Source organism: Manacus vitellinus, unplaced genomic scaffold, assembly GCF_001715985.3.
Source record: "Manacus vitellinus isolate BGI_N305 unplaced genomic scaffold, ASM171598v3 scaffold_14_pilon, whole genome shotgun sequence".
Taxonomy (NCBI): domain Eukaryota; kingdom Metazoa; phylum Chordata; class Aves; order Passeriformes; family Pipridae; genus Manacus; species Manacus vitellinus.
The window spans coordinates 6873569-6888339 of record NW_021939063.1 but is presented as its reverse complement, the minus strand read 5'-3'; the positions used below and the strand labels follow the sequence as shown (position 1 = coordinate 6888339).

At 46.2% G+C, this 14771-nt stretch overlaps 1 protein-coding gene across 1 annotated transcript in view; it reads right to left on the bottom strand.

Moving 5' to 3' along the window:
* Positions 1-14771, bottom strand: part of ADAMTS9 (ADAM metallopeptidase with thrombospondin type 1 motif 9) — an 83511-nt gene that overhangs the window by 43792 nt on the left and 24948 nt on the right. Inside the window, 9 exon segments of the mRNA XM_029958263.1 lie at positions 401-611; positions 2142-2268; positions 2839-2968; positions 3077-3243; positions 5860-5955; positions 6218-6335; positions 7391-7527; positions 7632-7813; positions 13716-13861. Coding sequence (XP_029814123.1) covers positions 401-611; positions 2142-2268; positions 2839-2968; positions 3077-3243; positions 5860-5955; positions 6218-6335; positions 7391-7527; positions 7632-7813; positions 13716-13861 — 1314 coding nt within the window.

Genomic DNA, 14771 nt, shown 5'->3' with positions numbered 1-14771 from the left:
GCTTGTCAATCTCTCAGTGCCAGGTCTGCATTCAGGAATTTTCTCGTTCAAGTGAAAACTAAAATGTGTTAAGGAAACAAATTTCAGAAGTCCTCTGCTGATGGCAACGCGTCCTCAGCAGCTCCTGGCAGTGGTGATGGCTTTGATGGGAGAAGACAGCTAGCAGAGCTTAGTCTAATGAGGACTTTGGGATGCTTAAAAGCATAAATTAATTGCAGGGGAAAATAAGGAGTACCAGGCTGATTTAGACTACAGTGTCCTCCAGAAAAAGCAGTCGAAGAAGAATCAGGGCCAACTTTTGTGGTCAACTTTTACATATGTGCTGTTTGCAACCTAAACAGCCTGACATACCCCTGTGCAAGGGGGAGACAGTGTTTGCTGTGCGACGAGCTTCCCTTACCTCTGTCCAGGCCGAGTACCGCCACCCTCCCACGTTACAGTCTCCAGTGCACTTCTCCCTGGTGCTGGGCTTGGGCTGGCTGCTGCAGAAGCGGTCATCCACCTTCTCTATCTTGCCCTCCAGCCTGCTGTACTTGGAGCAGTAGATCTCCAGGATGCGGTAGCCCAGCCCGCACTGTGCCGTGCACTCGCTCTTCCTCGCGATGTGCCACCTGCGCCGAGGAGAGCAAACATCAGCTGCGGGGTTCCAGCGCTCTGCAGGTGACGTGTTCGAGGGTGTTTGACATAAATAGGGAATATATACTCTTGAACTGGAAGTTCTGGCTTTTTGTAACACTTCCCAATGCTTTGTGACTTCCAAAAATCAGAGGCAATTAATCCTGGCATTGCTCCTTGAAGGGAAGGAGCTGTCGCCAGGTCCCTCTTGCAGACAGTGGAGTCACACTGCGACCCTGTGGGACCAGCCAAAGTGGTGAGGGGAATCTGTGGCCAAGCAAGGAACAGTGCTTTGAATGCTTTGCACCCCACGTTCCCCTGCAGGAGTGCCACCTCAGCCTCTAAAGGACAAGCAAATGACTTGCTACAAGACACTTGAGCCCCAGTGGTGTCAGTGGGGATTAGAGGTGTTCCCTCTCAACAGACAGATTTCCACTCTGCTGCCTCCTTCCTAGGACGGACAACAAGGATTGGTGCTGGTGACCCTCAAGGACCCACCTGGGGATACACCCCTGCTTCATATCAGCCCAGCCCTTGCAAGAGATGCTGGACATGAGGCCTGATCCAGGGAGGTGCTGGAGACCCTGAAGCCAATAGGAGCCCATTGCCCCTCAAACCTGGCAGGGGTTTCCCCTTGGGGACCTGGAGACCCCCGGGCTGTTGCCAGTGCCCGTGCAGGGAGTGCAGAGCCCCACTCCCAAGCCAAGAGAGCAAACTTGAGCACAGCCCAGAGAAGAATAAGATCAAGGGGATTTGGAGTCAATAGCTCCTGACTGGTGGGAGCCTCACATCCCTGCCTGCTTTTCAGACTCCTGCGTTTGCCCTTCTCAAGTTTCCAACCTGTTGCAATGGCAACAGCTGTTACCGCGACAACCCGACCCTACACAGCCCCTGCACGGCCCCGGTTTAACAGAGCCAGAAAACCCCTCGGGAACTCGGCCATCTGAATTGCTTCACCAGCAGCCGCTTAATGCCACCATATTTAAGCCCCAGAAAGGAAAACAGATTGCTTTTTAAAGGAAAATGGGTTGTGATGATTTAGGCTGTGCTCCATCAATTCCAGCACGCCAGGAATTGTCTGGGGACAGCCACAAACCCACTCTACACTAAAGCCTATTCTTTGCTTTAAATAAATGATGATAAATTCAAATATTAGTTACTTCTTTGCTTAAAGTATATGTTTTTCCATCTTTGCAGGCTGTTTGTAGGATGGTGCTGAGCATTTCTGACAGAGGCAGATGCAGATTTCAGGCACTGTATTGCACAGGGAGATTTTTCAACATTAGGAGCATTTTTGTTACAGTTAGTCCTAATTTAATGCAACAAGAGAAATGTGAAAATGTACAACTGTGCCTCTCAAAACACTGCTGGTTCCCTCTTGATTGACAAAGAGGCAACTACTAATCCTTTTCTTTTTTAAAATCTAATGCAGGCTGGTGAGAAAAGGAATTGTGGTGAGAGGTGAAAGGAAAGAGTAAACAATAAATACACAATGTAATGTATATACGCAGCTGAGCAGAGTGCACCTTAATTCACATTCAGTGTTACAAGGCTCAGTGGTGGGATCAGGCTGTGGAATTCGATCGCATCGCTGGTCTGACACCGTGAGCTGATCTGACTCTCTCTTACACACAGGTTTCCTTTTTCTTTCTCCTGCACAGAGAAAACCATCACATTGTTTGCCATGCAGGAAAGTGATCAATTCAGTTATTTCTCTTCCCCCTTTTATGGTAGCATTTAAGAGATGTTCAATTGTGCTTTTCCATTTCTTTCAGAAACAGGAGGGGGTTACGACTGAGCAGAGCAGAAGGGGTTTATTGCAGAAGGGATGGACACAGGCAGAGAGCTGCAGCCCCCCCTGTGAGAATGGGCTCTGAGTGTTTAGCAGGGTGGGCACTGGCAGGTGGCAATGATTGGGTATCAGACTCCAAACCAGACACTGATGACTTTTGCAGCCTTAGCAAATGTCATGTAAGGTTTTCTGTGCTTCAGCTTCCTCACCTGCAAACCAGGTCGTGAGGCTCACCTTGCTCAGAGGGGCTGTAAAGTGCCCTGCTCTGAAACCCATAAGCACCTTTTAAGATGTTACCTACTACTGAAGCCCAGTGAAACAATCACACCCATAATGTGGGAATTCAAAGAAATCAAACAGAGAGGGATCTCACAGCCCTGCCCAGATCCCAAATGAATCCAGGACCAAACTTAGCCTTCTCAAACACCCACCTTGACAGAGCTTACTGCAGGACTGCCATGGGCCATGCTCATTCCAGTAAAACTGCTGAGGTTTGTCCTCAATGGGGATATTAAATGTGTAACGAACGTCAGGATTGTACAAATTGCCAACTGATAAAACCTGAGAGGAAGAAAAGTGAAGCAGAGTAAATCAACAGAAATCACTGGCCACTATTTTCAGCACAATTATGCTGGGCAGACTTTTCCATACGCACAACATATACTTCACCTGGAGCGTTATTTCTTGCTCAATCCGATCTGTAGAATTAATCCTTTCAACAGTATTATCCGATCCACTGTATTCGATCACAGCATTCCCAACTTTGATTTCCCTTTTAAACATACTGACGACAAAGTCTCCATTTAATATAAAGTCTCCTTGACTGTTAGATAAGGCTGCATAGGTGCAAAAAACAAGAACTAAAGAAGCAGAATTAACTCATACGTACACAATAACGTGGGTCATGCGCTCTCAGTGCTCCTTTCCTTTGGGGCTGGGAGGAAAAGCCCACTAGCACTCTCAAACAGAAAGGATGTACAGAGAGCAGCAGAGCTTTTGCAGATATTGTTCCTTCTCCTTTTTCCACTGGAAAGCCTCATTAAAATGAAGGTTGAATGCCTGAAGTTGTTGCTGAACAGTTCACCCATAACCCTGGGCAGAGATATCCAAAAGGCTGCTGTACAGAGCACACACAGGCTGTATCCCCTCATATACCACAAAAATAATCCTGTCCAAACCTTTTCATAAGCCATGTGGATAGAATGGCTTCCCTGTTGTTTCCAGGTGTATTCTTAGGGTAAATGTTTGTACCCTAATTGTCTAAATATCATTTTCTAGTAGATAATGTCAGGAAGTTTGGTCAGTATCTCCCCCTCTCTCTCCATCTCCCTCCTCCCCCCATACTTTTTATTATTCCAAATCTTAAGGTATGTGAAAGCACTGAAGGCTTAAAGCCTAAATGCTTTATAAAAGGAACAGTTTCCTGAAAACAGCAGTCTGCTGCACAACTTCACACTAATGCGATTATGTAGCTAATTTCCTAAGTTAGTTTCCCCACCATTTCACCCATCACAGCTACATTACTACAAAGCCCCTGTACTGAAAAATCTAAACTTAACACCAAAACACCAAAGGCAAGGTTTTTCCATCGAATGAGGAGAGATAATGAAGTAAAACACTGCTCTATAGCAAACAGACGTAGATGGAGAAAAACTCACAAAGCAGAGGCTATACTCAACCAAACCCCACACTTTGGAGGCTTTAATGTTATTAGGCAGTAGTAAAACTCACTAAAGGACTCCTTCCTGTTTACTGTATCTCCTACAACAGTAGGTACATGTCTTGGACTTGATGACAACATCAAATTCCTCCTAAATTGTTAAGCAACTACAAGGTTCACAGTACCAAGGGCCTAAGATTTCACACTCAGTGAGCTGCAAAATAAGTGGACACATGCACACTTCTCATTTGCTTCTAGTCAGGCCTAATGTGAAGAGATGCTTTCCCAGCAATATTAAAGCAACATTAAAGAAGATTTGACTTCATTGCTTCCCAAGAAGATTAAAGGCCCTCCAAGAAGAGCTGGGAAGTTTGGGGCTCCTTCTGGGATGAACCAGTTTTAATAGGCACAACATGGGGAGGATTGCTTTTTCCAGGAAAGAGGAATAATAAAACTTAACTCCCTTCCACAAGAGGGAAAACAATTACACCACAGTATGGTTTTTTTTGGTGCTGATGTGCAGTCATGCTGCACCATCTCATTTCACTGATGTGAATGTGCAAAAATTATGTGACGCAGCTGCAAATGCACAGAGAGCCCTGCACGGTGCCCTCCTGGGAATGGGGACAGGGAACACCCACTTAGCTTTTTGTCTCAATAAAGGGTCCAGCAACAGGATAGTATTTCAGAGCAACAGCCAAAGCTGTCAGCATTATTTCCCTTTGGTACATGGTAGTCTCCTCTACTTGCTCCTCAAGTGAGTCCTTTTACCTTTGATGGGGACCACCAGCCTAGTCATGTTTTTAACATTCCCAGTTACAGGAATTTTGCAAGATAAAACAAGATGAAGTGCCCTGTTCACAGATGTAAATACAGGACCCTGTGCTACTGGAGCACAGCTGGTGGTGCCAGGCACAGGGCATGTCAAAGAGGAGAACCAGAGACTCTGAGAGACCCCAAACAGGACTTAATGGCAAAACCAGCCTTCAACTGGCAGGTGTAACACCAGTTGTAATGTGCATTTGTGCTACCTCTGCAATTGAGCCCAAACAGAACTATGGGGTGAATTACTGATCAGCATAGTGGAAGAGAGACTCAAGCCCATGCTAAAGTATATGTGTGTGCAACAGAGTGGTCTAACAGAGCACCACAAGCACATTCATCTGCCTCTAGAGGCATACCCACAGGTTAAAGAAAACAGTGACTAAGGGAGTCCAACATCTAAAGGCCAAGTTATTGTTAGGTTTATATCAAAACCAGTATTTTTGGTGCAGAGTATTTCTTTATGGTTATGTATCACTGTCAAGGGCTCAGTCTAAGTGACATCAGAATTATTATTCTCAGAAGAATAGAAAATAATTTCTCTATGTGTTTGTACACACATCTTTCAGGGCATGGCATATTTACTCTCCAGCCAAAGAATGATGACAGCAGAGATAAAGTCGCAGTGTGGAGACTCCAGCAGAGCTCAGAAGCCTGTTTGGTTCCCAGTTTTGTGCCTCAACTCCCATCCACAGCCCAGGCTCAACAGTCCTTCCCAGCCCTACACACACTCTAAGGGGGTATTTTTTATAATCTGTGAACCTCCCAAACTTTGCATCTAGGATGGCATGCATGAAAAGAAGGAAGAAGATAAGGCTGAATGTTTGGCAGACATAGATAAATTCTCGCCAAGAAAACATTTTCCTTAAATGAATTCTTCATCCTCCCAAGCAAAGAGCAGTCAGTAGATATATCACCACAACCAGACAACAAAGCAGATTTCTGGACCAAAATAAGGACTACAACTCACCCAGGTAGTTGTCATCCTCTGGTTTCCCTGAGTAACTGTGCTGACGCACATCAATATTAGTTGCACCAGCTGGGATGCGAACCACAACGTTATAGCCTAGGAAAGATTTAACAGAAAGTCAAGGCCATAACACAGACATTTCATTTGCTTTCTAGGGGGAAGGGAAATGAGGAAAATTACCTCACATTACACAAGCCGATACTTTTCATTTAGGGATAGCATAAATAGTTATAAAATGGAATATACTATAGCTAGAAGGGTTTTGTGTTTTACATCAATGTTTTTGTAGATTAAGTGTGGTAATGGCTTTTATGGACCCACATTTTTCATTATAAAGTTTTTAGCAACAGATTCTTACCATAATGCACCGTGTTAAATGTGCCTGCAACCGTTTTACATGAAGAATTATCTCCACCACAAACACCACATTTATCTCTTCTTGCTTTTGAATTCAGCACATGATCGCATCCAGCTTGCTTTAAGAGAAAAATTGAAAAAACTAGTTTGAGCAAATACAGACTAGAACAGCATTTACAAACCTCCTAATTAAGGCACACAAAAGCTGTGTATGCAAAAGGCTGCCATGAGACAAATTGTTTTGCTTCCCCACATTTTTCCACTGATTTACAGTGTGGCCATCCCACAAGGTTTTCCAATAAAAGGCTTTTTCACAAAGCAAGGATCAGAACTGCTGTTTGCACCAGGCAATGCCTTCACTAGAGAAAAATTCTTGCATCAATTGTTCACATAGAGAAAAGTGTGAAAAATAATTGTGATGGAAATGTAAAGGGCTCTGGGGCCTGAACAGGAGGAACTGTGGCAGAGCACATAAGAAACCATCATTTGGATTTATGTTCAGACCCCCACAGCCCTCACTAACCTAGGGCAGACGTGTAAACAACCTCCACTTGAGCGTGTCCCAAGAAGAGCTGGTGAATGGTCTAGAGTACATGTCTGATGAAGAGCAGCTGAGGGAGCTCAGCCTGCAGAAAAGGAGGCTCAAGGGGAGACCTCATCACTCCCTACAACTCCCTGAAAGGAGGTTGTAGTCAGGTGGGGGTTGGTCTCTTCTCCCAGGTAACAAGCGACAGGAAATAGCCTCACGTTGCACCAGGGAAGGTTTAGATTGGATAGTAGGAAATAATTCTTCACCAAGAGTTGTCAAACATTGGAACAGGCTGCCCAGAGCTGTGGTGGAGTCACCTTCCCTTGAGGTATTTAAAAGGTGTGTGGATGTGACATATAGGGACATGTTTTAGTGGTGGACTTGGCAGTGCTGTGTTAATGGTTGGACTTGATGATGACTTAGAGGTCTTTTCCAACCTAAATAATTCCATGTGTGGCTCTTCTGCAAATCTGGTGGTTGGCACAAGTTTCAGACCAGCTGGGGCTGGCAGAGCCTGGTGATAATGTTGGCAGCCCACGGCCAAAGCGGACACGCCAAGAACCGCGTGGAGCACAGTGCAGAAGTGCCACCCTGCCATGCAAAACTGCAATTCCCCCTTTGCTGAAGAGGGTGGGAGATAATTACCCGGCAGAGGCCCTGCACGCAGATGTCGTTGGTGTCGGGGCCGCAGGGCGTGCCGTCGATGACGCGGTCCCGCAGCTGGTAATACGCCGTGTTTCCCGCCACCCGGCAGAACAACTTGCACCGATCCTTCATCAAGACTGGGCGTGGGAGGGAGGAAAACCAGAGGCATGTTATCTGAACGTCATCACCCCGAGGTGGCGATGCAGGAGGCAGGATCTGTATCCCCCCCCCGGCCACTTACTGCCGCTGTATTTGGGAACCCAGCGCACGTTCGTGGGCAGCCCGTTGATGTTAAAGTGCTTCCCGTCGAAGTCAGCACACTGCTCATCCCGGAAATCCTTCTTCAGCTTTGAGCATGGTTCGGTGTTGCAGGATTTAAACTTCATGCGGCGACCCACACAGTATTTCCCACCATTTTTGGGCCTGCAGAGACAAGATCAGGCTAGACATGAGATGAAATTGCAGTTCTGCACCTGCTCAACACAGTCAGGATTTGCAACACCATTTTGCGGACTCTGTCTCAGTGCATACCTTTAATTATTAGCCTAGACTGACAAGCAGGAAATGTTATGCAGGTGTCTAACAAAAAGAGGCCGTATATGTGATGCTAAAAAGGGATGAAAAAGGGAGTAATTGCTTTCTGCTGAATGACAACATAGTGAGAGAAGCTAGAGATGAAGAGCAACATCTTCCTCCTCATCTGAGGATTTATTGTCACACCAAGGGATTCTGTCCAGCACCATACTTCCACAACCCCTTCGGTCCTATGAATTTGATGGCTCAGTTTGCATCTGATCTAGTGGTTTGCAAATAACTAACTACCACATGAGAAAGAAGAAAGGGCTTCCTTCCCTGCAGAGGCTGAAAGGCCAGGCAGCACTTAGTCCTTCAGGATTTCTAGCCCCAAATGTTCGAAATGGTAATGTTGGACACTTCAAAACAATTTTATCTCCATGTATTCCAGAAAGCACCAAACATGGCCAATAAATACTTTACCTCCATTTTATAGCAGGATGACAGTGGTATAAACTGGGGAGAGAGATACCATCCAAGCCACATAAAAGCCAGTGGATAAGCCTAGGAGAAACTGTCATTTTGAATTTCCTGACTCCCAGATTCAGGGCTGTAGTCATAAAACTATTTTTGTCCTCATATGTAGACAGAGCCTTTGCCAGAAAACAGATTACTCTGGGGACTGAAAAAGCCTCTACCATTCCAGCTTCTGTCAGCAGTGGTGCAGGAGTGAGCTGCACATCAAAATAACCACCAAACCTACATCTTCTACCCACCCCCAAACAAAACGAGTGCCAGCGCTAGCAAGAAGTGCAGATTAGAAGAGCAACTCACTGGGCTCTGCTATCCTGGCACCCACACCTCCTGCCTTCCAGGGCTGTTCCTCAGGATCAGCTCTGCCTTACCTTGGGACCAGACACCCATCAGTGCCCCAGGGATGCTGTCAGAGTGCATCTTCCCTTGGAGCCTCCTCGGGAGGGAAGCTGTTTTGCACACTTGGAGACCCTTTAAGATGCAAATGAACGAGTGATAAACAGGAACTACCCCTGCCCTTAGCAGGGAGATGCTCACCGTGAGCTCTCCACTTTGCATGCAGCCAGCACCTCTAACAAAAGGGACAGCACCCCCCTGCACATGCAAGATGGCCTCTACACACAGTGAAACAACAAGTTCCTACAGCTGAACAGAATTTTTTAGCATCTCTACACATCCACCACCTAGGAAGCCTGGCAATGCCTTTTCTCCCAAAAATAACAATTCTTATGCTTGAAAACTCTTTGTGACTCAAGGAGCAGAGTTCCTGTGAAACAAATGGGGAGACAGAGGCACAGAACAGCTTGCCCTTGCTGAAAGATTGCCTGCAAAGCAGGGAAAGGCAGGCAGACTTCCCACCTCTCCATTAGCACCACACTAGGGATGATCACTGGTTTGGCAGGAGTTGCCTCCTTAAGCGGCTCCAGATGAGATGATGAGAACTACCAGCTACAAACGTGGGATTTTTCCTGCCAGCATCCTCTCCTTGCTGAGATCCACACTGCTGTGGTGCAGACCCTTCCAGTCCTATCCCAAATGCCAAGGGGTATGATTTGTCTTCAGGCACAGCCTGGAGCAATAGCTGGTAACATCAGCTCTACCTGCTCCGAGGGCAGCTCTCATGCGCCACCTGGAAATGAAATGTGTGCCATTTGCAAAGGTTTATGATGCTTCCAATTAAAGCAAGTGCCCATGATAAAAAGCCCAAGCAATCACACAGTGCCCAGTGCAGATTTCTAATTACATAGTGATTTTACACCAGTTCCTAGTGGAGCAAGTCTAAGCCTGGTTTCTACTGATTTAGTCTATTCTCCACCTTGTTGTGTCACACAACTTGAAATAACTTGATTACACCTGGGACAACTCCAGAGCTAACCCAGTGCAGCGGTCCCTGTAATTGCTGGGGTTTTCCCACCACTGGAGGCTATCCCAGGGACTATTCCCAGAGCCCAGCCTGTAGACTACTCCCATGCAGGCACATTAGCTACCTCCAGCTACAAAGGGACATCTCAACAATCTCACTACACAGCACTTAGGGAAACTTAGTTGTGGTGGCAGCACACTCTAGACCTTGGTGAGTCCATGTCATCCATGGGGATTCATTTTCATTTCGAAAGCATTTAAACCACAACAGAACTGTTGCAGTTTGACAGAGGCTCTAAGTTACACAAACCTCTAAATGCCCTTAAAGAAGGCATTTCTTTAAAACAAGTTGCAGTTACAACATTGTTATGGTAACCACATTGCTTACAATATAAATCAATTTAACTAAAATGAAACTTTTAAATATTAAGTTAGTTATGAAGAACTTGCAGGAGCATTTTCTTTTTTAAAGGGTATGTCTAACAAAATCCAAAGATTTTAGTTTCCTCTTCTCTAGACATGACCCCTGAGATTGAGATAACATTGACACACCATGAACCGAAGGATGCTAAAACTTGCCATTGTGTTGCAAACTGTCAGCGTCATAACTGTGGCATTAAATCTTCCCTCAGACAGAGCTGGGAGTCGAAGCACACTCACACTTCTGACATTTCAAAACTGCTCCAAACCACCCTGACAGTTTTAGGGTGTTTTTAAACCAACACTGCTTTTCGCAGTGTCTGAGGAAACAGAAAGAGCTGAACCTGAAAAATAAGTCAGCCTTATGTGACCTTGATTTTCAGTGTCACGAAGAAATACTGCATACTTCCCTCTATGTAATATTTTTATGGATAAACAACAATGTACCACAGAGACAGAAGGGAAAGCAGTACATGCATAGAAATCTCCTTGTCCACTTTCAATCCAGTATCACTCCCTTACAAGCTGCTGCACACACTCCAGCCTCACTGCACTCCTCCCAGTAGCCCAGAAACTCTTAGGCCCAGGGAATGGTGGGGTCTCATCCCCACTCCCACCCCAACAGGTCTTAAACATGTGATGTTTAGTGCATCACCTGCAATCACTAACTTTGAATATTTTCACTTGCAGACCTTGTGGCAGCACCCAACTCCCAGGAGTCCAGGAGCACCAGGTACAGGCACCCCTCCAAGAAGTGCTGTTTTGGGGCTGCTTTGCACTTGCTTACCCCCACGGGTGGCACCTCTGCCTGGGAGCACAGGCAGTCACAACGAAAGGCCCCTGGAGAATTTTAACTGCAGGGCATGTGTGTTCATCTGCATATCTGCCCATGTACCTGTCCTGTACATGTACCATGTACCTGTGCGTGACTGCAGAAAAATCTGTGAAGCTCTAGTGTGCACAGATCAGTTTGAGATATCCTGGGAAGCCCTGGGACTGGGAGTTGGTTGGTGTGCTGCCAGTGGCCAGCACAGTCATCTATAGATGTGTTTACATGTCAGGCTGAGACAGCTTTCAGCACAGGTGGATACTTTTGTGATGGACTAAAATGCAAATGTGATCTGACTCACATCCAGAGATAACACTCCCCCATCCAGAGAGCCATTTCTGAAAACAAGGCTCCTGGTATTGACATCTTATCAAATATATCCTTTCCCATAATTCTGCAGCTATGTCTTTCTGTTGAAACCAGGGCTTACACCATGAACCCTCTAACGTGACACACTGCAGCCATAGGCTTTGTCTACCAGCCAGCCTCCAATTCCCAAGTGGCCAAACTCAGTGGGAAGGGTATGGTCTGGTTAGTGAATACTTCCTTCAGTGTATGTCAAAACACAGTCTGCTGCCATTCCAGAGGCTTATAGCTCTTCCTGCATCCCTGCAAGATATTTATCCAGGTAGGTGTCAGAGCACTTTACAGAGACAGAAGCTGTAGCCTTACTTTCTGCACTACAGTGGGAATGGGTGTCATTTTCAATGCCAGATTTTACTGGATGCAAGATCTGACTCCAGATCCCTGTGAACAGAAAAAGCTTTAAAAAGCTAAACCATCTTTGAATATAAAAGATTTACTGAGAACTATTTCAGGCCTTAATTGAGGTTTCTGGGTTGGGTTTGCTGCCTTCTACAACAGAGGAGAAACTCTGGGGTTTTTTTGAAATACTTTGAAAAGCAAGTGAGGTGAGAGAGCACCCAGGAGTCTCATCCATTTGCATTGTCTCAGCAGTCCCATGACAACATGGATGGTGGGAGCTCACACTGTGATGTCAAATTACAGGCACAAAACAACAGCCAGTGTAAAGTTGTGTGGATGGTGCTGGGACAGACGACTCCTTGTGGAGACCTTGGGAGGAGTTGGAGAAGAGAGGCCATGCCCAGTACATGGCTCATGAAAAGAGGCCTGGAAAGAACCACTATCAACAATAAGCACAGAGGATTTCTCGGGCAGGTTGGTGCCGAGTGTATTTAGGTGCTCTTGCAAATCCCAGCCAAAGCAATACGCCTCCCAAAGCACCAAGAGACAAAACACAAGCTATGAGAGAAGAGGGAATTTAAAATCCCTCGGCTAGCCTTCAGGATAAAGGAGATTTTCTATCACAAAAAGTTATCAGTCCAAACAGATGCCCCTTCATAAGATGGGAATACATCTCACTGACAGCATCCAAGTTTCGGCAGCAGAGCTGTTTTTGATCATGGAAAGATACTTTATTTTTGTCTCTCTGTGGCTACTGGAAGACCATATGGCATGTGCTGACTCAACACAGCCAGAGGAGAATCCCTTTGCACTTGTGTGTTTCTTAGCATCGTTTTAATTAATGTGCTGGTGTCCTACTCCCTAAGCTTTGACCCTACTCTTTTGACACTTGCCCAGCCGTGCTGAGCAGCCTCTCCTGTCACTACACCACCGGTGTCACAGCTACAGTCTCTCTCCCTTCTCCCATTAGCAGTGATGAAACTGTCACTGGCACATCCCTAATGGCAACTTCCTTGGCAGCAAGCCATCCAACACCAATGATGAGAAAGAGGAGTCAGCCTGCTCAATCTTTTCAAGACCCTTCAGTGCAACCAGCCCTGCAGACCCCTCTACTCTCTGCCTCAGTCCCAAACGAGAGCCCAGAAAGCCTCCTGCCCACCACCCCTTCTTCTGAAAGAAGGTAGTTCAACAGAAACCAGCACAATTCACAATTTATGTAGACAGGCTGTTTTCATACCAGTTGCTCAAGCTATTACTAATATTTCGTCAGCCACATATTTGTCTACTTGAAGCCCACGGCAAAACTCCCTGCCATTTCAAAGAGTGCAGGATTTTGCATTCCAGGCTGACAGCAAACATTTTTGAGGGCCACTTTTTAATAGGGCACAGATTTCTGCTGAGGTTTGGCTAGTCTGCACCAGCTGAAATGTAACTGTATAAAGGATCAGATGCAAAAGGAGCCAAAAGCTGCAAAACCAGTCAAAGCAGGAGTAAAATGGTAGAAAACTGTATAAAAGCCGGTAGGAACAGCTGCAAAAGCAGTCAAAGCAGGGATAAAATGGTGAAAAAGGATAAAAACATGGCTCCTTCTTTTCTCCCTCCTTTCTAAATCACAACTTTGGAGGAAGAAAAACACCTCTGGAAGTGGGATCCCAGCTGTGCCTCCACAGGAATACAGGAGGCAATAAACCCATGCAGAGGTATTAGATTTTTCCTTAGCTCACTGTTGAATGGATGCCTTTTAGAGCACTTTGCCCACAAAGCAAACCTGTGCCCGGCTCCTCCTTGGTTCCCATCCTAGCTCATCTATGCCAGGCAAAGCCACCCATCCCCAGAGCAGAGTCACCTGTCCCTAGGGCACACAAGGGTTGGGGACAGACAAAAAGGGGATTTCAGCCCATTTGGGCAGCCCAGCTGCTTTTCCCCATTTCACCCACTGGCACTTCCCCTCCGTGCACTTACTCGGGCCTGTTGCACTCTCGTATCGCCGTCTTTATGCCGCCACCGCAGGTCCTCGAGCAGGTCCCAAAAGGGCTCCATGTCCCCCATGCTCCGTCTATCACCGGTGCCTCTCGCTCTTTGGGCACACACATCCCAAACCGGCAGTGCTGTGTGCAGGGAAACATGGGAAAGGTGGGTTTGTGTTGCTTTTGCACCGTGAGCCGACCAACAGCCCCCAGCCCGGGCGACGACTCAGGCTCGCTCATTTCCCAGCCACACACAATGATTTTGCAATCAAATAAAGCTGAACTTCTCTATATATCTTTTCTGTCACCCCTGTATTTTAGTTTCTCTGCACCCTTAAATGGCAAAGTGAAGGCAAGTTGCTGAGTCCACGGAATGATTTATGGGATGAAGACTGAGGACAACAGCAACCACTGAATATTCCCTGTTTACTGGTGCTGAACAGCACGGCAAAGCTCATGGCACTGGCTTTTCAAAAAGCTGCTTATCTGATTTCCTGGAGAGCTGCAGGAACTGTGCCGTGTCAGGGGAGGAGACAGGCAATAAGGACAAAACACCAGGGAAACCTCAAACCTCCCCACAGCTATCCAAAGCAGGAAAGGAAACTTCCAAATCTAAAAGGCAATTAAAATAGAAAAATGAATTCCTCAATCCAAAGTCTTTTTTTTTTTTCACTCAGTCATAACATGGGACTTGCCAAGACCTGGTCAACACTTTTGTTTTTTAGCTATGACTCTTGTTTTCTTTTGTTTGGAAAACTGCATAAAGTCATCATAGCAAGCCCCCGTCCCAGTTCTCATGGTATAAATTGTGTCCTTTGGGGTATGTTTGCTAGATTGACTACACAGACTTCTGGAGAGGTGAGCTCTAGGGGAGAGTCACCTTCTGGCCCCACCAGAGTGGATGGAAAAATGTCCCCAAGACCCGTGAGAGCAGGACTTCCCTCTCACTGAACAGTGCTCGCTAAAGTGGATTTAAACACAGAGACATGCAGATACCTAAATCTTTGCAATTATAGGAAGCCCAAACATTGCTGATTGCTCACAGAATAGA